Here is a 23,013-nt window from a genome sequence, read left to right as displayed (position 1 = left end):
CCTACCTCAGAATAGTATCCCTTTCCAACATTTTCGGAGACTGGCATTAAATCTGACTTTTAAAAATAGGGATATCAGTAATGATAGATATTTGGGGTGTCGCTGTTGGTAGTAAGAGAATGCAGGAAGCCAATAGGAGTAGGGAGTAAAAAAAATATGCACAAGAAGTTAGGAACATCAAATCTGTTGGTAAATCTCCACTTGTTCAACTTCTTTCCTCTGAATATAAAATCATTAGCATTGTTGCATCTCCTGTGGACATCTCTTTCTTTATGATGTTGGTACCTACTATTTCACAGACACCCTGTATGGATAATGCATCCCCATTGGCCACCTCAACTTCAACGGAATTGTCTTGATTATGGGGCCCACCAACATCCAAGTTGTTTAACTAAAGAAGGATGAATTGAATTACGCATACTTCCAGAATCGATAAGAATAGTCTTGTTTGTTTCTTAACCTCACCAGAATCATGCATGGTTTGGGGAAATGAGGTTCTTGATATGGTATGCAAAGAAATCTCACGTTTCCTATCATCTAACACCCCGCAGCATCTTCAATCCCATCAAGTCCCTTCTATTAAGATTAACTGTAGCATCTTACAACAATGCTCAGAACCAAATTTCTCGTCATAATTGTAGCACAAGTTCTTTTGCGCCTAGCCTTAGCTTCTGTTGGTGTCAATAGTTTAGTCGCAGAAGGAGCTGACTTAGTAGAAGTCAGTGCATTAACCTTATTTTGATGTAAAGTAGCAATTGTTCCTCAGGAGCTGACTTAGTACTTAAGAAAACTGTAGGAGAAGTCAGTGCACTATCCTTATTTTGATGTAAAGTAGCAATTGTTCCTCATTGAACCAACTCAACCCCATTACAGCAGTTAAGACTTTTGGGTTTCAACATTCATATATCATACTTCAACTCACCCTTAAGTACTCTTGACTCCACTGACAAGACAACTAATAAAAAATTCCTCAGGTTTGGCTATCTTCCAATTTGCAAGATGTTCAAATCAGGACCCACATTTGTGAGCAGTGGATGTCTGACAGAGCTTAGTGAGTTCCTGGTGGAGTCCTCATATATGCTTCAGCCAAAACAAATGCAGAGCAGTTGCACGCGTTTTAGTTCTCATTTTCTTCACCCACTGACACCATTGCAGGGCTCACCTTCAAAGTGGAAACCAGTGAAACCTTTTGTTCATCCAAAACTAAATTGAACTTGAAAAGTTGCTCAGTTCTATTCATCCACCCATTTGGATCTTCACTGTTAAAATGAGGTAATCCAAGACAAGTAATGGGCTGGATCAATCTCCCTGATTCAGTTTGGTTGAGAAGACCTTCCTTTTGCTCATTATTAGATGATCCTTCATTTGAGACCTAATTCAGTGATTGAAGGCTTAATCTCCTCAATTGCTTGATTCTTCAGTTTGGACATTATGAACAATCATTGTTGAACCTCAAGAATCTGTTTATCTATCAACTCTAAATGCATCTCCATTTTCTTTAGCTGGCTTCCTTGAGCCATGGCATTGATACCACATGGTACTGTTTGTGATTCACATCAGGAAATTGATTGTTTAAAGAGGATCAACCTCCAAAGACAAGAAGAAGGGATTTGCCTTTTTGTTTCCCAATGAATTGTCTTAAGACATCTACATCCCTCAAATAAATCTCTCAGGTAAATAAATGGTAACGCATAAAATAGCGTTACTTGAGCTTATAATATAGAGCATATAATAATTTATATGCTAGATTTGTTACAAGAAGGGGAAAGAGACATATTTAACCTTGCTAGAGCTAGAGAAAGAAGGAGCAAGGACTTAGAGAAGGCAAAATGTATATATAAAAAATGTGGATGATACTGTCTTGATTAAAGAAGAAATGTATAAGAAATATGATGAAGTTACTTTAGTAAGCTATTTAATGAAAGCCAAGTGAAAGACTTAAAATTATAATAGACAAATGAGGAAAAAGCTAAAAAAAAGGAGATATATTTGCAAAAAATAGAGCTAATGAAGTTATGTTTTCAATTAAAAAATATGAAAAATGAAAAAAAAAGGTATAGGACCAAATGACATCCTAATTGAAGTTTGGAAATGCTTAGGTGATACTGTAATTATATGGTTAACTAATTTATTTAATGAAATTATAAAAATTTAAAGACAAAGAAAGTGCAAGATGAATGGAGGAAAAGCACTTTAATACATATATACAAAAATAAAGGAGATATTCAAAATTGTAATTACTGTCTTGGAATTAAACTTGTGAGTCATACAATGAAACTATTGGAAAGCATAATTGAATAAAGGCTAAAGTTAGAAACAAGGATCTTTGAAAATCAGTTTGGTTTTATGCATAGGAGATAAACTACAGAAGCTATATATCTTTAAGAAAGATTAATGGAGAAGTTTAAGGGAAAGAAGAGGGATTTGCATTTGGTTTTGAGTATTTAGAGACAGCCTATGATAGGGTATCTTGAGAAGTTCTATGGTGGGTTTTTTTTTTGGGGGGGGGGGGGGAGAGAATATTTAGTAGGTATACTGACACATGTACGATAGAGTAATGATTGGCGCTAGGACTATAGGTGTAGAGTCTAAGGAATTTCGAATCTCAATAGGTTTACATCAAGGATAGCTGTTATCTTTTCACATTAGTGATGGATGAACTTACTAAAAATATCCAAAATGAGATTCCATGGTGTATGTTGTTTGCAGATGATATTGTCTTGATTGATGAAAGTGGGGGTGAAGTAGAATATTTAGTAGGTATACTGACACATGTACGATAGAGTAATGATTGGCGCTAGGACTATAGGTGTAGAGTCTAAGCAATTTCAAATCTCAATAGGTTTACATCAAGGATAGCTGTTATCTTTTCACGTTAGTGATGGATGAACTTACTAAAAATATCCAAAATGAGATTCCATGGTGTATGTTGTTTGCAGATGATATTGTCTTGATTGATGAAAGTGGGGGTGAAGTAGAATCTAATTTAGAATTATGGAGAGAAACTTTAGAATCTAGAGGTTTTAGGATAATAGAAATAAGACAATATATGTAAATTTCAGTTGTAGTAGGAGGAATACTAGAGAAAAGATTATACTTGATAGTCAAGAAATTTATAGAACTACTAGATTTAGATATCTTGAATCTGTTATGCAAGTTGAAGGAGAAATCAAAGAAAATGTTATAAATATAGTTCAAGCAGGGTAGGTAAAATGGATAAGTTATGCATGTTGCGTGATCATGGAATACCTTTACAATTAAAAGGAAAGTTTTATAGGACCTCTATAAGACCAGTTATGCTATATGAATCAAAATGTTGAGCTACTAGAAACAACATTCCAAAAATATAAGTTGCTAAGATGAGAATGTTGAGGTGGATGTGTATAACGTTAAGAGATAACTTAAGGAATGAAATATTTGTGAAAAGTTAGGCATAAGACTAAGATAAGATAAGGGAGGGGTGACTCAAATGGTTTGAGCTTATGCAACATAGGCCAAATAGTGCACCAAGGAGGAGGAGTGAGCTACTTAATGTTAGAGGGACTAGAAGGGGTTGGGATAACCCTAAAATAACTTAGAATAAGGAGTGAGATTGTAAGTGTTTAATAGCCCTTAAATTGTCGAAGGAAATTGTTGATGATTGTGTAAAATTGGCAAAACAAGATTCATGTAGCCAACCCTACCTAATGGGACTTAAGGCTTGGTTTGTTATTGTTATTGTTGTATCCAAAATGGCATTACTAAACCCTAAATTAGAGGAACTAACAAAATATAAGAGTAAATTATGGCTAAATAGGTGATTATTTATATGAAGGAAAATTTCAAATAGCCCTGTACCACTACCTTTTCTATTGTTTATGTTTTTTATGTTTTTTATTTTTTATTTTTTTCAGGCGGGGGGATTAATAGAAAGGGTGAAACAAATGATTATAAACAGAGGCTAAAGTAGCCTTAAGAAGCAAAAATAAATGAATAAATAAATAAACAAAAATATCAAACATAGAAAGACTAGAACATCTCCTCTAACATCAAGGACGATGTCCAAGAGTCTGGACATTGGAATCAATCACAATAGGAGAATCTTCAAAAGATCTAGAGTTCCTCATTCCCCAAACATGGTAGATTGTAGCAGCCCACTTCCGTACTTGTCTCACAAAACCCAATTATTTTCCTGTTCCCCCAAGGTAGACTCTGCTTTTGATACCCAGACTCTGCTTTTGATACCCATAAAGCTGCAATGTTTTTCTTTTTCTACTTTTTTCTTAACATCTCAGCAGAGCTTCATTGGAGTTCTCCATCTGCATTATTTGCCTGTGCATGTGTATTTAAATTTTAAATTACTAAGAATGCAAAAATAAAACATGGAAGTGCATCTTCATCTTAGTGTGTCACTCATGATTTTGAAAAACTCTAGTTGTTTCTTTTATGTTCAGTTATGTGAATATGATAATATTTTAAAAGGCTCAATCAAGGCAAAATATGAAGTCCAAAAAAAAAAAGTTCATTGACGCTTACACAATCTGTATAGAAGGCACGACTTTGCGCCTTTTAGTTAAGGTTTTTTAAATTTTTGGGTGTCTGAATCTTTAGTTTGGTTTGGTTAGAAATTTATGACCACATGCTCGTAGAATTATATAAAGGAAGTTAGAATATTTATGACCACATGTTCGTAGAATTATTTGAAGGAATGACCTAATATGGGTTGATCTCTTCAACTATTAAACCTCAACCTTTCCCAAGTAATTTAGAGTTGCATCGTAGATCATGAACATAATTTTAACTTTGAATTATATAACTATTCTAGCCTGATTTACTTAGTGAATTCAAGTTGGTATTCTTATAAAGGCCAACAAGTAGATTACAAATTATATTTGATTTAAAAATTGTATTTATAATTTTCTTAATTTTTAAAATTTTTAAATATAAGTAATTTATTTTCATATTTTTATCTAAAAATAAAATAAAATTCCCAAAAGGCATATGTCTCAGCAGCCTTAAGGCTAATGCTCAACTCATAAGGGTTAAAACAATTTGCCTTGTACCTTTGCCTTTCAAAAAATTTGAATATGATATTTTGTTAAATTCTAATTTTTCTAAAAAAATGAGTTTTTAGTAATGATATTATTAAGTATTTGGTTTACTTACATTCTACTTTCTCAACTATATTGTGGTCCTGTTGACACTAGGTTGATAGGACTTTAAATGCTTTTATACCTTCATTTTTGGACAACATTTTCTTGCTACTACATGGCTATCCAGTCCTTGTTTCATTAGTGCCACGCAACCTTTGCCTAGCTACTACCACTTGCAACCTAATGCAAGCACGATGCCAGTTGCTTGGATTATATGATTCCATAAATTTTCTATAGTTGTGTTTGCACTCTAGTGGAATTAAACATTATTCAAAGTCTTCAAAATATGAAGAAAACAAATTCAAAAACTTTCAAACACTATGTTTAGAGATGGAGAGAGGCTGTTACTCAAGTCAATCCACCATTGTCTGATATAGAAATGGTTAGCACTTTCGTGAGTACATTGAAAGGAATGTACTATGATAAGTTGATGCTTTTATCCAACTTTGCAACAATTGTAGCCATTGGAGATCAGGGAAGCTAATTGATTGCACTGCTTTGAACAAGTCACAGGGAAGAAGACCTTTGTCAAGAAGGAAAAGAAAGGAGAAGTGTGGTATCCCATGGCAAGGCACAAAACCAAACCACAGCTCTAGTAGTTTGTACTTATACCGCACAACTAGTCGTCAACTCATGAGCTAATGTGCCTAGCTCACCAAAAGCTAATCCAAGCTAGACGAACCCCAAATCAAGACAAAGAAAAGAATTCTTCACTTTATCAATACCTTTGGTTTGTTTATATCATCAATTGGTATCTCAAGGGAAGATAGTACTTGTACCTTCGAAATTGGGTGAAAATATGAGGTTTCATAGTCCCAATGTCTCTTGTGAATATCACATGAATGCTCTTGGTCATGCTACCAACACTTGCTTAGTTATTAAACATAAAGTTCAAGGCTTAATTGATGCAAGTATCTTGAAATTTCATCTAGTTGGAGATGCTTCTAATCCTAACATCCGCCAAGACAAATCCTTTACCCGGTCATGGAGGCACATCAATCAATGTTCTTAAAGTTTGTGAAGTCCTTACCGTCAATCAACCAACATCATCCATTACCATCATTTATACACTCATCTATATCCAATATCATACATCATCTCCATTAAACCTTGAACTTGTAATTATCAAGTCGCCAACTTATATTCTTTAAACCAACCTATGCCTTGGACTTACGAATCAAAGGTTGTGAATTCAACTAGAAGAGTTGGAAAGGAGAAATGGTAAAGATAAGGATGCCGCGGAGAAGGTGAAAGAAGCAGGCAAAGAAGTGAGCAAAGAAGTCAGTGATGAAGAGGTGAGGAAGTTTCGACAACTTAATATCTATGATTGCAACATTGTGGAACAGTTGAATAAGACTTTAGCTAAAATCTCTTTACTTAATCTGCTCACAACTTCAGAGGGTCATAGGAATGCTTTATTAAAAGTTTTGAATGAAGTACATGTGACACAAAATGTACTAGTTGAACAGTTTGAAGACCTAGTCAATTCCATATTGACAGTCAACAACATAGCCTACACTAATGGTGAAATTCCAATTGAGGGAAGAGGTCATGTGAGTCCTTTGCATATAGTTGTGAAGCATGGTGAGCTGATCTTAACCTGATTGTTGGTTGACAATGATTCAGCTCTAAATGTGTGTCCATACTCAATATTGGTGAAGCTAGGAATAGACAAGTCATCAATGAGGAAAAGTAGTTTGATAGAGTTTTTTATGGGATCATGAGGGATTGTGTTGGTGAAGTTGATTTGAGCATTGAAATTGACCCTTGCACTTTCAAGATTGTGTTCCAAGTGCTGGAATTTAGACCTTCTTTCAATATGTTGTTGGGAAGGCTTATGAACCACATGGCTAGGACACTGCCATCCTCCTTGCATCAAAAGTTAAAATTGTTTTTGGAAATCATCTAGTCACCATAAAAGGGGAAAAAGGTGTTGGAACAATTAAACCAAGAGTGGGGTATCTTACGTTGGAGCTGAGTATACTTTAGTGGATTATCCATTCAATCCAAGTCTTAAATTTCGATTTCAACTCAAATTTCTAAGCTCCAAAAGTATGGAAATTTCGACAGAAATTTCGATTTCGATCTCAATTTGGAAAAATAATGGAAATCAATAGTAAAACATGGAATTCTTTTATGAAGCTTTAGTAATTAATGGACATAATAATGTAAGTTTTAGGACTAATATATTACAAGTAAATACATCTATGCTGTGTATGAGGTGTAAAAGTTGTAATATAATATGTGCATCAACATATTTGTAAGATAATGTACGTAAAACATATTTAGTGAATCAGTTTGTACAAATGAAATTCATATATCCTTAAATATTATTTATTATACAAATAATGATAATTTAGACATGAATGTTTAAATAAAATGTTGTTGTAGGTTTATTTTTTCATATAATTTCAAAAGTAGTTTTAATTTTCTTTTGTTTCAACAAAAATAAAGAAAATAATTTAAGAGAGAAATTTCACTTCACTCCTAAATCTCTCATTTGAATTCCGAGGAAATTTCACTGCATAGTTCAAATTTTGATAAGTTTTGCTAAAATTTTGAGATTTCGATAAATTTTGGATGATTCATTGAGATTTTGATGGAAATTATGCAAGATGGAAATTGACTGCCATTTCAATTTCGAAGATCACGAAAATCGAAAGTTTGGACAAAAATTTCGACAATTTAGTGGAAATTTAAGACCATGCGTTCAATACAGTTGAAATAATGTCAACAACTTTTGGTGGAGAAAATGTAGCAATTCCATAACCAAGTTCACAAAAGTCAGCATGATGGCAGCAAGGCCGATGTTGAAGCAAGAATATGAATTTAGGATGGGTTTTGGGAAGCATTTATAAGAACTAACTAAACTAGTTGTATTGAAGAGTCATAAAGACACCCTTGTATTGGGTTTTCAACTGTCTAAAAAAGATAAGGTTGAGGCATCTGTTTGACATAGAGAGACATTGGAGCTGAGAATACGTCAGTAGATTGCCCCTTCAATATAGTTGAAATAATATCTCCAACTTTTGGTGGAGAAAATGTAGCAATTCTAGAACCAAAATTCACAAAAGTCAGCATGATGGTTGTCAGATAGATGTTGAAGCAAGAATATGAATTTGAGAAAGGGTTGGGAAAGCATTTACAAGGAATAATTGAACCAATTGTATTGAAGAGTCATAAAGACACACTCAGATTGGATTTTCAATTGTCTAAAAAAGATAAAGTTAAGGCATTTGTTTGACATAAAGATCAGAGATTGGCTAAGATTGAAGGAAGACTTTCATATGAACTTGCATTAGTAATTCCTTATATCAGTTACACTTCTCTAATGCTATCATGTTTAATGCATCATGGATTGAAGATTGTCTTCCGTTCCTGAGGAAGTCATTGATCTTGAAGAATTCATTGAATTGTTTGAAGATGGACTATATATCACAATGGTTGGTTGAGAGGAGCGTCAACTGGATGTTTCTGAATTTGCACTAGGGTCACTTGGTAATTGGACTGCTGAGGTCTTGCCTATTTATGAATGATTTTTTTTAACATGAAAGCCTTTCTTTGGTTAACTTGTGGCCAAAGAAAGATATCTTATTGTAAATAGACTTAGCTTGTTCTTTCTCTTTTAGCCTTTGTTTCTTTGCATGTATTTTAGAATTTTTTCATTTTATCCCTGCAAGAAATTAAAACCCATCTTGAACCTTGAGAACATTGTTGACTGTAATGCACTTTGCCTAACCTTAGCAAAGGAGATAAGGAATTAGAGCCATTAGAAAAGTTTTTGAGAATGTTGGAACATGAAGGTAACAAATTAAACCATATGCTAGGTGTGGAAGTTGTGAACTTGAGAGCAAAAGATGCTCCATAGGAGGTGAAAATTGACACTTTGATGAGTTCACGAGTAAGACAAGAAGTGGTGGAGCTACTGCATGAATATAATGATATACTCACCTAGTCCTATCAAGATATGCTTAGATTGGATATAGACATGGTGACTCATTAGACACTAGTGTGTCTTAATTGCAAACCAAGGAAACAAAGCTCAGAAGGATGAGCCCTGAAAGGAAAATAAAGATCAAAGAAGAGGTCCAGAAAAAATTTAATATAGAGTTCCTAGAAGTATGCAATTATCCCAAACGGGTAGCTAACATTGTTCTTATTCCCAAGAAGGATGATAAAGTAAGAATGTGTGTTTATTATCAGGATTTGAACAAGACTAGTCCAAAAGATGTTTTTTCATTACCCCACATTGACATGTTGGTAGACAATACAGGAGATCATAAGTTGTTTTCATTCATGGATGGTTTCTCTAGATATAATCCGATAAAGATGGTAGAATAAGATAAAGCTAAAACCACATTCATTACTCAATAGGGCATATTATGCTATAAAGCGATGCCTTTTGGGTTAAAAAATGTTGGAGCTACATATTTGAGAGCCATGGTGGCATTATTCCATGACATAATGCATGAGAAGATTGAAGTATATATGGATGATATGTTTGCTAAGTCCAAGATTGGTGAAGAACATCCTAAAGTTCTAGAAAAGCTATTTGGAAGATTGAGAAATATAAGTTGAGATTGAATCCAACTAAGTGTACCTTTGGGACAACATCTGAAAAATTGTTAGGATTTGTAGAACCAACAATTTCCCTCACATGCAACAAACAATCACAATAAACCATCTAAAGACTAGCAATGAGATACTATCTCAATGGGGATCCTTTGTATAAAAGAAGTTCATACATGACTCTGTTGAGATGTGATGCTAAAGAAGCTCCATATCGTAGAAGAAGTACGTCATGTTGTTCGGTATAGCATCTCAAATGAACCATTCAACTCTCAAGTGCCTCTAGGGGCATATTTTAGAGTGACTTCCATGTTGGAGGTCTTAGGTTCAGACCTTGGGAGGGTATGGGATGGGAGAACAGGCTAATGGCCATTGCATAGCCCTGGCCTAGTGTGCCTCCAATAAGCCCAAAAATTTTTACTTTTTAAAAGTATTCAATTCAAACTTATTTTCCATGTGTATTCTCGTTTTTGCTTTCATTTTTAAGGTGTCACCCTTAGGATTTGATTAACTGTCCTCTTTTGTATGTATATCATCTCATTTGTTAGTGTTGATGTTAAAATTCTCTTATTAAATACGAATGGTGGTTAGGAAATTTTTCTGAGCATATCATTTTGTGTAGTAGATATATGGTTTGTTTGGTACTTAATCTATGTTGCTATGCAAATAATGCTATATATTCTAATACAGAGAAATGTGCCTCATAATGATGCTATGGGGGAAGAAGATTTAGATGAAGATGCTTTTGATGCACTTTTTAGTCAGCTGGAAGAAGATCTTAAAAATGATGATCTATCAACAAATGACAATGATGATGAAATAAGCGAGGAAGACCTTGCCAAGCTTGAGCGTGAGTTAGAAGAGGCACTGGGGGATGATGTGCTGTTGGGGAAGTCTAATGCAGCTGCAGATAATATAGAAAGTGGAAATGATGTTGAGATTGATGATGAGGATGAAGAAGAAACACCAGTGAAACTGAAAAGATGGCAACTTCGAAGGCTGGCTTCTGCTCTGAAAGTTGGGCGCCGTAAAACTAGTGTGAGCATCTTGATGTTTAAAATTTTTTACATTATAAACAGTTTAATTGATGCAAATACAATTTTGTGTTTTATTGTCAAATATTTTATCTGTGAAAATCTGTGAAATCTTACCCGCCTATTGCCTGGATAGGCTGGTTTTGTTTGCTGCAGAACCGTGTATAATTTTAGTTTTGAGAGTGGCTTCAATACGCAGTTGCCAACTTCCTATGCTATGTGGAATTATTGTCCTCATTGGGTGGTTTTACATATTCAACCTTTCATAGTGTTGAGCACTTATTTAATTGATAAAGTAATGGAGATATCCATTGATCAAATGTTGGGGGGTCATCAAAGCAAGTCATTTTTTAGTTGGTTCCTAATTTTGGTGAAATTATCAAGTGTTCCTGAGTCTCAGCTGGGCTCAAGTATAGTAGACTGAATTGGAAAACTAACTGGCTGAATACAAATTTATTATAGATAAGATTTCCTGAGGTTTATTTGGTTAACATATTGTATAGTCTGTGGAGATATCTTATTGACTTGTACAAATATTTCCAGCTGAAAATTTATTTAGTTCAGCATTTTGATTATATTTTGTGCAAATTAGTTTTAAGTTTTCAAATCATTGTTTAAAATTTAGCAAAGAAGAAATGGCAACTAGACATAGGAATGCTCTCATTTTTCTTTTGTATAACAGTACCCATACATATGCATGCCCAACAGGGCTGATGCATAAGGTTAGCCTTTTTAGGTGTAATCTGCTTTACAATCATTTGATTTCAGTACCCTTTGCTATGCTGTCAAATATCTGAAATCCAATTGACTTATTTTCTGGCAGATTAAAACTCTTGCAGCTGATCTTTGTCTTGATAGGGCTGTTGTTCTTGAATTGCTTCGTGACCCCCCACCAGATCTTCTAATGATGAGTGCTGCCCTACCCGAAGAGCCTGTGCCAACAACTGTGATGCCTGAAACTAAACCTAGGGAAACCTTCTCTAAAAAGATGTATACAGATGCTGCAAAACCTGAAGCCAAGGCAAAACTGCCAGTTCATGTCATGCAAAGAAGTTGGTCTGCTCAAAAGAGAATGAAGAAAGTGCAAGTTGAAACCCTTGAAAGAGTTTATAGACGAACAAAGCGCCCTACTGTAAGTAAAGCTTGTGTTGATATTGCAGTTTAACAATATTCCTTAACATGAGTTCTTATTATTTATCAGTGTTGGACAATTGGGTAAAATGGAAGAACTAACTTCAAGGATAGGTCTCTCCTTCTATTTATAATATATTTCAAGTACAATCCCAATGACCATAATATCCTTACTAACTCACACTTACTATCGTCACTCCAACACATAATAATAATGCTAAATAACTAAATAACCATTAATACTCCCCCTCCCTCAAGCTAGAGCATATGTATATCATATGCTCCTAGCTTGTTACAAACGAATTTCACATAAGCACCACTCAAGGCTTTAGTGAACAAATCAGCAAGCTAAAACTCAGTCTTTACTTGAGTAGTTGTAATGAGTTTCTATACAAGTATCTCCTGAATGATGTGTTAATCAACTTCAATGTGCTTTGTCCACTCATGGAAGACCGGGTTGGAGGCAATATAAATAGTAGTTCAATTATCGTAAATCAGCTCTATAGGCTGAGAATGTGGAAAACCTAGTTCTTTCAACATGTTCTTCAACCAAACAAGTTCACATGTAGTGTGCGCCATAGTCTTATACTTTGACTCAATGCTTGACCTAGCCACCATAAGCTTGCATTGTACTTTTCCACGACACCAAATTTCCATCGACAAAGATACAGTACTCGGTTGTAGATCTTTGGTCAAAAGGCTATCCGACTCAATTATATCTGTATATCCCAAAATATGAGTGTGACCCTGATCCTAATATAAGAGGCCTATCTTGGTGCACTTTTGAGATATCTCAAAATGCGAATTATTGCATCCTAGTGACTTGTTCTCAGGGATCGAGAAACTGACTCACAACACTTGTTGTGAAGCATGTATCCATTTGAGTGACTGTGAGATAATTCAACTTTCCAACAAGTCTTCGGTACCGATCTAGGCTAGGCAACAAATCACCGATATCTGACACTTACTATTGGGATATATGGATGTTTGGATCCAAATATGTTGTCTCATTAAAAGATCAAGAACATACTTCCTCTATGACAAGACAACTCTCATACGAGATCTCCATACTTCTATATCCAAGAAGTACTTCAATGGTCCCAAGCCCTTGGTCTAAAATTTATTTTGTAGGAAAAGCTATAGGTCCTAGATGCCTTGATCATCATCACCATGATCACAGTGTCATCCACATGCTGGAGTATGACAATAAAATACAGAATGATCTACTGCACATTGTCGGAGGCCGAACTCAAGTGCTACTGCACTAAATCAGGCAAACCATACTCTAGGAGATTCTTTTAATCCATATGATGATTTCTTAAGTTGACACATTGAGTCTGACTCTCCTTGAGCAACAAGCCCAGGTGGTTGCTCCATATATACCTCGTGAAGATCACCATGTATCTTCATGATCTAACTGATGTAGAGGCCAATAAAAAGTAGTGGCTAATGATATGAAAAAAATACCGAGGCAAGTTCAGCAACTAGAGAGAATGTATTTGAATAATCCAAACCGTACACATGAGTATATCCTTTAGCAATAAGGTGGGCCTTCAAACGAGCCGCAAAACCCTCAAGATTGATTTTCACATTGTACACCCAATGGCAACCAATCATAGACTTATTAGGAGGAAGATGTATCAAATCCCAAGTATCATTATCATGTAGCGCATGCATATCTTCTCCCATTGCAATCCTCCCCCTAGAATGGGATAGGGCTTCAGAAATAGATTTTGGAAGAGTAATAGGCAACAAAGTATTAATGAAACACTAATATGAGTGTGACAAGAAATCATTAGCAAACAAAATTAGAGATTGGATATTGGGTACAAGTGCGTTTATCTTTCTGAACAGCTATAGGAAGATCAACATCATGAGAAATAAGATCATTTGACGAGGGAATTAGAGGTGCAATAGTAGAAGCTATAGGCTCTCCTTCCTTGAGTCGTCGTGTGAATACCTACAAATAGGGATGATCCAAGCGACGAGAAGTACTCAAATTGGATGACGATGTAGGAGGATTAGGCATGGATAATAGGTTGGGATCTGGAAGGCAAGGTAGAGGAAGGGACTCATCATGTTCAATAGAACTCAAGGAATTAGAGTAGCATGGTGTAGACTTGAAAAAGGTTACAGAAATAGAGACAAAGAATCCGTAAAGTAAGGCTATAACATCAATATCACTTTTGAGTATAGGAATGACCCAAAAAATGCATTTGATAACACGAGTATCCAACTTATCCATTCCTAGAGTTAATTGATGGACAAAGGACATACAGCCAAATATATGAGGACGAAGGGAGAACAAATGAGCCTTAGGGAAGATGGCTGAATATGAGATGATACCACCAAGGATAGAGGACGACATTTTATTAATGAGGGAGCAAGCTATAAGCACAATATCTCTCCAAAAAACTTTGGGAACATTCATTTGATACAATATGGTACGAGTGACTTGAAGAATATGTCTGTTTTTTCTACTCTGCAACTCCATTTTGTTGTGAAGTGTGGGCACAATAGGACTAATGGATCATACCAGAATTAGTCATATAGGTAGTGAAGGGTACTAAGTACTAAAGTATCTTGGATGGCATATCAAATTCAGTCTTTATTTGAGAACAGAAAGCACAAAAAATATATTAAACAATTTAGAACGATTTTTTTTTAAATATAACCAAGTCATCCTAAAGTAGTCAACAACAAATGTCACTGAGTATCGAAACCCCAACTTCAACATGACACGACTAGGACCCCAAATATCGGAATGTCCTACATGAAAGGACTAACCACCCGTTTGTCGACCCGGGAGCAAAGGGAACTTGATACTGTTTTCCAATTGACAAGACTTACACTCAAGATTAGACATAATGTAGAAACTAGCTGTTTCAACTTGTTCAAGGATGGATGAGCAAGTTGACAACGGATTTGTAGTGCTGTAGCTGCTGCTGCACATGCAATGTGAAGAGAAAGAAATTTCAAAGTTGTAAATCCTATGAGTCTCACGTTCTATGCCAATTATCTTCCTCGTCTTCAAATCCTAAATAACTACAGAATCAGGAAAGAAAGTGATGGAACAATTTAATGACTTTGTAAGCTTACTAACTGACATTAGATTGAGAGGGGGATTTAGGAATGTATAAAATAGAAGAAAGAGAGATAGAAGGAGTAGGATTTACTATTCCTATCTCCTTAGCAGCAATAGGGACTAGTACCAAAGATACCAGATGATATAGATACTGCAGAATTACCTTTCTTGGCAAAAGGTGCAATGTGATAAGATGCTTGTTGAGACGATTGATATTGTAAAAACCTTGAATACTCCTTTGATATAGTCACATTACGCGGTTCACTCAAGCAAGTGACTAATGAGGAAACCATACTCTTGGGATTTGCAAACTTCATCCCAACACTCACAAACTTAGACTAGTGATAACAAGATTAATTGTTGGAACAACTAGAACAATCACGAACAAGGTGACCCACCATGAACAAGTCACAAATAAATCAGTACAAGGCTGCCACAGCACCAAGAAACTCAGACACAGCCCCAAGAAACCAACACACAGAACTGCAACAATTGGAGAGGTTGTCCACTGAAACTACAATGGACAAATCACCAACAAACTTATATAACACTGCCACAGCCTACAAAAACAGCTTATGAACTCTACAAGAAACCAGCACACAACATTGGAACAATTGAAGAGGTGAACCACCAAAACTACCTCGGACAAATCGCCAACAAACTTATATAACACTGCCGCAGCCTCACAAAAACAGCTTATAAACACTACCGCTGCTCCAAGAGAGTCACCATTGACCTTTACTAAACCGAACAACAACTAACAAATTACCACAAGTGCGTGGTCAAACAAAGATTGGATCTTTGAGCAAAACACATGCCCAACAGCTTGGTATTTTCGTCTGTGGAAGGAATTAGAACATTGAAAAAACACAACAAATCCAACTGTTTCAGACCCCAATAAACTCGATAACCATTGACGAGCAGCTTCATGAAGCATCAAACAACCATTCCTCAGGATCTGTGCATGAGCAATTAAAAAAGGTGAGATCTTTGGAAAAAAAAAGAAACATAACAAAAACTCCATTAATTTGTTTACAGAGGGCTTTGAGCATTGCTCAATGAATTCAGGTCAAAAACATGCCTGAAAGTAGCTTCATGCACCAGCCCATGGGGTCAGCCCTGGCAGCTTTCGACCGGCGCGTGAGGGTGTGTGGGGCACTGCCTAGAGATGGGATTTCAGGGGGAGGCAGATTGGCAGTGTTTGTGGTTGACTATGGTGTTGTTTTTGCAAAATCTATAATAGATTTTGTGTTCCTGAGCTGGCAGTGTCGCCCAGGAAATTTCCAGCGACTGGTCCGATTTCTGGCAGCTGCTGGCTGTTTTCTAGGGCTATAATGTTGCTGGAAATTCTTCCATGATGGTAGACATGCAGCGGATTAAGGTTTTAGGCTTCGGTTTTGATGGTGTTTGTAACAATTAGGGTTTGGGTTTCAGAATCATGCTTTGTTATTATGTTGACTAATTGGATAAAATGGAAGACTAACTTCCATGACAGGTCTCTCCCTCTATTTACAATATATGTCAAGTACAATGCCAATTGTTAGGGAGATAATTTAGGATAATTAGATTGTAAATAATTTAGTTGAAATGTTTTAGTTTATATTTAGATTGTATATATCAGAAAATTAGGCTGTAAATAATGCTGAAAATCTGGCAGCATTTAGGCGATGAAAATGTGCTAAAAATCGGGCAACTATGTAAATCTCTTCTATATATAATGAAAGCAAACCCGATAGAAAGGGCATTCAGAACAAAATTAAAATGGTAACAGAGCCCCTCTTCTGATTTCGTCATTTTGGTCTTAATCACTGGGTGCAATTCTTATCGCTGTTCTTAAAAAAAAGAAAATTTTTCTCTCGGTTTCAGCAAGTTCTTTCTTGCTTTTCGTGGGCGTTGGCCTTCTCTATGGTGTCCACTTTGGTGGTTTTTGAGTTTTGTTGGGGGCTGCTGGAATTTTTTTTCAGTTGCACACGCTGCCCTTGGTTGCGGGCTACTCATCTCGGTGTTTTTTCTCGTGGTGGCTGGGCATCTTTGTGGCTGTCGGCAGTTTTTGTGGGGCTCAGAAACTTCGATTCCTCCTGGTGTGATCGACGAAGGTGTTGTGTTTCTTCCTCTGCTGTGTTGCTTTTCACACAGGGCAGATATTTCGAGTTAGGCTTCCGTGTTTGATTTGGGCCTTCCGTGTTTGATCTGGGTTTTTTTATTTCTGCTGGGCTTTTGTAATCTGGTTATGTCTGTGGACCTCTTATTATTTGGATTTGGACCTGATTTGAGTTAGGCTTGCCATTTATTTGGTTGACTGCTTGGGCTTATTTTTTTAGTGCCTTTCATCATGTCTATTGAAAAGACTATTGTTTGATTTACTGGAAAGAATTTCCCTACGTGGGAATTCCAATTTAAAATGTTCTTGAAAGGGAATGAATTATCAAATCATATTTATAGTTCTGCTCAAGTGCCCACTGATTAAAAGGAATTTGCACAATGGGAGGTCAAGGATGCTAAGGTGATCTCTTGGCTGTTGAGGACGATTGAGTCTCACCTTGTGACCAATCTTCGCTGTTTTACTACTACTCAGGCTGTGTGGGATTATCTCCACTCTATTTACCACCAAGATCACAGTGCTCGGAACTTCCAATTGGAGTTGGAAATTAGTAATTACAGTCAAGGTAATTTACCTATAGAACAATTTTATTCTGGTTTTATTAATCTTTGAAGCGAGTATTCTGCTATTGTTCATGCTAAGGTTCCACCTACGGCACTCGCAGCTCTTCAAGAAGTTCATACTGAGAGTCAACGTAATCAGTTTTTGATGAAATTTTGACCTGAATTTGAGCCTATTCAAGCCAATTTATTGAACTGTAATTCGGTTCCATCTTTGGATATTTGTTTGGGAGATTTATTGCGTGAAGAACAACGGTTATCCACTCAGATGGGTATGACTTCTAAGAAGGTATTTTCTGAGGCTGTGAATGTAGCATATGTAGCACAAGAGAGAGCGAGGAACAAGTTGCAATGTTTCAGTTGCAAGGAGTTTGGTCATATTGCTCGCAACTGTCCTAAGAAAGTTTGTAATTACTGCAAGAAAGAAGGCCATGTCATCGATGATTGTCGAATGCGGCCTCAAAATCGCCAATCCCAAGCTTTTTGGGCTGTTGTTCAATCCTCTTCTTCCTTGTTCTTTTGCGCCACCCACTGTAAGCTCTTATTCGGATGTTCTCACAACAGAAATGGTCCAATAGATGGTTGATTCTACTTTTACGGCCTTAGGCCTGCAAAGTATGACTATTAACTCAACTTGTTGGATTGTTGATTCGGGCGCTTCTAATCATATGACTAGTAATATGATGAGTCTCCATGGTATTCGTAAGTATAGAGGCACACAAAATATTCAGATTGCTGATGGCAGTACTCTTTCGATTACTGCTGTTGGTAATTTGGGCTCTTCATTTCACAATGTTTTTGTCTCCCTTGGATTGTCTACCAATTTGATTTTTGTTGGACAATTGGTAGATAATAACTATGATGTTCATTTTTCTCGTGGTGGTTGTCTTGTGTAGGATCAGGTGTCAGGGAGGGTGATCGCAAAGGGGCCTAAAGTGGGATGTTTATTTCCTTTACAGTTTTCTATTCCTAATGTCCTTTCTCTTATTTGTACGGTTACTGCCAATAATAATGAAGTCTGGCATAAGAAATTGGGTCATCCTAATTCTGTTGTCTTGGCTCATCTTATGAAACATGGTTTTTTGGGCAATAGAGATTCCTTTTCTTCTTCTCCTATATCTTTTGATTGTGCTACTTGTCGTCTTGGTAAAAGTAAAACTTTACCTTTTCCTACACATGGTAGTCGTACTTCTAATTGCTTTGAGATTGTGCATACTGATGTTTGGGGTGTGAGTCCTGTTATTTCTCATGGTCAGTATCGTTATTTGTGATGTTTATTGATGATTATAGTTGATTTACTTGGATATATTTTCTCCACTTTAAAGCTGATGTGTTTTTAGTCTTTCAAAAATTTGTTGCGTTTGTTGAGATACAGTTCAATACTTGTATCAAAACTTTACACTCTGACTCGGGGGGGAGTACATGTCTCATTCTTTTCAGACTTTTCTTCAGCAAAAGGAGATCATTTCCCAACGTTCTTGTCTTATACCCCTAAAAAAAAATGGAGTTGCTAAGGGTAAGAATCATCATCTTTTAGATGTCATTCGTACTTTGTTGATTGATTCTTTTGTACTTTCTAAGTTCTGGGTAGAAGATTTATCTACTATTGTCTATTTGATCAATCGATTGCCTATTGCCGCTCTAAATTATGATTCTCCCTATCTCTTGAATATCAAATCTTTCATACTTTTGGGTGTGTTTGTTTTGTTCATCTACCACCTATTGAGTGCCACAAGCTTGTTGCCCAGTCTATTACGCGTGCCTTTATGGGATATTCTCCTACTCAGAAATGATTTGTTTGTTATGATGCTCATGCAAACAAATTCCGAATCTCCTGGAATGTGATTTTCTTTGAAAATCAATATTTCTTTCAGTCTCAGGTTATTTTTGATACTCCTATTACTCTTCTTCTCGCTTTTGATGATAGGTATTCTTCTATTGAGCGATTTAAACCGAGTGTGGTGTATCATCGACGTCCTCCTTCAACGCCCCTTCCAGACATTGATCCGTCATCTGATTCTGCAGTTCCTTGGTGCTCCACCCAGGTTACACATCCACCAGATAGTTATGGTTTTCCTCATACCTCGCTTACTGCCACTCTCCACACTATTTCTGTTCCTCACTCATATACCCAGGCAGCTACCCAAGCATGTTGGCAATAGACCATGCAAGAAGAAATCGAAGCTCTTCAAGATAATCACACATGGGATCTTGTGACTTGTCCCTCTGGTGCCAAACCTATTGGTTGTAAATGGGTGTACTCAGTCAAGTTTCAGTCTGATGGGTCACTGGACAGATATAAGGCCCGTCTCATGGCTTTTGGGAACCGGCTGGAGTATGGTATTGATTATGAAGAGATCTTTGCACTTGTTGCCAAAATGACTACTCTGCGGACTATCTTGGCACTTGCTGCGTCGCAGAGGTGGTCTCTCCGGGAGAGGGGTGTAAAGAATGCTTTTCTACATGGGGATTTGAAGGAAGAAATCTACATGTCTCCACCTCCCGGCATGTTTGCTACACCTTCCTTGGTGGTTTGTTGGCTACACCGATCCTTGTATGGACTGAAACAGACTTCACGTGCACGGTTTGATAAATTTCGCTCTACCCTGCTTGCTTTTCATTTTACTCAAGAGTTAGTTTGATTCCTCTCTTTTTCTTCGCAATACTTCTGGAGGAATTGTATTGCTTCTGATATATGTTGATGACATTGTGATTATTGGCTCTGATATTGAGTTAATTAAGCATTTACAATAGCATCTCAAGGCCTCTTTTCACATGAAAGATCTTGGTTCCCTGCAGTACTTTTTTGGCTTTGAGGTGCAGGAAGTGATTTCATTGGCTGGTTTCCAATTGGGTAATTGTGTTCTTACTCCTTTGGAGGTAAATCTTAAGCTTCGTTAGGAGGAAGGCGAGCTTCTATCAGATCCATCCTTGTATCGGCAGCTTGTTGGGAGTTTGAACTACTTAACAATTACTCGTCCTGATATTTCTTTTGCTGTGCAACAAGTCAATCAATTTATGCAGGCTTCTCAACATCTACATTAGCCGCTGTCTGCCGCATTATCCGATATCTGAAGGGCACCTCTACACGTGGGTTGTTCTTTCCTAAGGAATCTTCCTTACAGTTGGTGGGGTATAGTGATGCTGATTGGGTCGAATGTGCGGATAATTGTCGCTCTTTTACTGGCTAGTGCATGTTCTTAGGCAATGCACTCATTTCTTGGAAGAGTAAGAAGCAAGATAGAGTTTCCAAGTCCTCCACTGAGTCCGAGTATCATGCTATGTCTTCCGCATGCTCTGAGATCACATGGCTTTGTGGTTTATTGGGTGAACTTGGTTTTTTCTCAGCTTCATTCTACTCTTGTTCATGCTGATAATACCATTGCTATTCAAATCGCTGCTTATCCCGTCTACCATGAGCGTACGAAACATATCGAAGTCGATTGCCATTCCATACGTGAATCCTTTGACAAAAAAGTGATTAGTCTTCCTCACATTTCCACCGAATGTCAAACTGCAGACATATTCAATAAAGCTCTTTTTCGGCACTAGCATAAGTTCTTGGTTGACAATTTATGCTTCTTGATCTACCAGCATCAATTTGAGGAGGGATATTACGAAGATAATTTAGGATAATTAGGCTGTAAATAATTTAGTTGAAATATTTTAGTTTATATTTAGATTGTATATAGCATAAAATTAGGCTGTAAATCTGGCAGCATTTAGGCGCTGAAAATGTGCTGAAAATCAGACAACAACTATGTAAATCTCTTCTACATATAATGAAAGCAAACCCGATAGCAAGGGCATTCTGACCAAAATTAACACCAATGACCATAATACCCTTACTATACTTACTAACATCACTCTTGACACGATAATAACGCTAAATGACTAAATAATCATTAACAATCAAGAAAAAAAAAAAAAAATTTATGTGCCTGTTGAAATTAGGGGCTAGAGAGTTCATTTCCAGTGACAAGTTGCCATCAGCGTCGTGTCTATGCCATAGAATGACCAAGTAATTTCTGATTTTCATGAAGCTGTAGAATTTCCAGGAAAAATGGCATCCTTTACTTTTTCTGGAGTTGCCCTGTTTTGATGACAGTTTCTATGTTTTTTTTATCCCTATTTTCTCATGCTTGTTGCACTGCATAAGAAATTTACCATTTCTCCATGAAAAAGCTTGTTTGTTTGGATTATCCAAGAGATGATGTGAAGTTTAATGACTGTAGTACTCCATGCTTATCGACAAATAATGCAGAATACAATGATCAGCAGTATTGTGCTGGTGACAAATCTGCCCCGCAAAAGAATTGTTAAGTGGTTTGAGGACAAACGTGCTGAAGATTGTGTTCCTGATCATCGCCTTCCTTACCTACTGTCTGCTTCTGAAACTGTTTCTGCCCAAGAAAACCATCTGTAGATGAACTTTAATCTGATTTAGTTGATGTCTTGTACATGTCCCATCGTGTTATTTATTTTCTGTTAGCCTAGCTATTTCTCAACATTCTTTTGCTTTTAATAATACTTGATATAGGGAGAAAATAATTTTAATTTTTTTTTCCAAGTAAAATCTTTGGTTTGAATTAAAAAATATTTTAATTTTACGCATCAAATTTTGAATTTGTATCCTGACACTCAATATTAATAAAAAATTCTTATATTCATTTTATTATTTTCTGCACAAAGGGGAAAGAAAGAGAAAACAACAATCAAGAGCCAAGTGGTTGAGCCATCCTTGATTGATCCTACTAATGAAAGAGACCACCAGAAAGCAGAGTAAATATTCTGAATGACGTTTGAACTGTGAGAGACCGATCTTGGGTTTTATAGAAAGGTAATTAATAGTTTTTGTAGATTTAAAAAAATTTTAAAACTTTTAAAAAAAGATATAAATATCTATTGATGCTATAAAAAAATATAAATATCTTATTGGCCGAGCGTTCAACTGATGCACGGAAACTGTGTATGCATCCAGACTTTGTCCTGATCAGGGAGGACTAGGAGGAAGACGTAGGTTTGGTGCTGTATCAGGGAGTTCAAAGGGCTTGTTGATGCCTGGAGTTCCTATGTAATGAAAATAAATTAAAATAAAAAATAAAATAAAATAAAATCAATCAATTAATAAATAAAGTGCATAAAGTATGAAATAGAATAATTATTGAAATCTTATTCTATCAAATCCATTTAAAAACTTAATCTTAGATTAAAAGAAAGATAAATATTTTACTGAAAAATATTTTGATTAAGTTTTGATTTTTTATTTTCCTTAATTTTGCAACCTCAATAAAACTCGAGGGAAAATAAATGCATACCTACATCCAGATTAACATGTTAAAGGAGTGACCCATGTAACTATTTATAACTCATTCATCACCTACCCAATTAAATATTTGTT

General features: G+C 36.1%; 1 protein-coding gene across 4 annotated transcripts in view; it reads left to right on the top strand.

Annotated features, from left to right (window-relative positions):
• LOC131150328 (protein OVEREXPRESSOR OF CATIONIC PEROXIDASE 3) overlaps positions 1-22,290 on the top strand; it is a 30,990-nt gene extending 8,700 nt beyond the window's left edge. The window contains exons 2-4 of one of the 4 annotated variants that reach the window (XM_058100967.1): positions 10,392-10,739; positions 11,559-11,867; positions 21,877-22,290. In XM_058100967.1, the coding sequence (XP_057956950.1) occupies positions 10,392-10,739; positions 11,559-11,867; positions 21,877-22,038 (819 nt within the window). In that variant the 3' untranslated portion in view covers positions 22,039-22,290. Of the gene's footprint in view, positions 1-10,391; positions 10,740-11,558; positions 11,868-16,915; positions 17,054-21,771 lie in introns of those variants that run through there. The other 3 variants (XM_058100970.1, XM_058100971.1, XM_058100968.1) reach the window with 3 other exon arrangements.
• Positions 22,291-23,013: the final 723 nt, after the last annotated feature.

The sequence above is a fragment of the Malania oleifera genome, chromosome 3, assembly GCF_029873635.1.
Source record: "Malania oleifera isolate guangnan ecotype guangnan chromosome 3, ASM2987363v1, whole genome shotgun sequence".
NCBI classification, from domain to species: Eukaryota; Viridiplantae; Streptophyta; class Magnoliopsida; order Santalales; family Ximeniaceae; genus Malania; species Malania oleifera.
The sequence above is the reverse complement of the archived record's forward strand: the minus strand, read 5'-3'. Positions and strand labels throughout refer to the sequence as shown.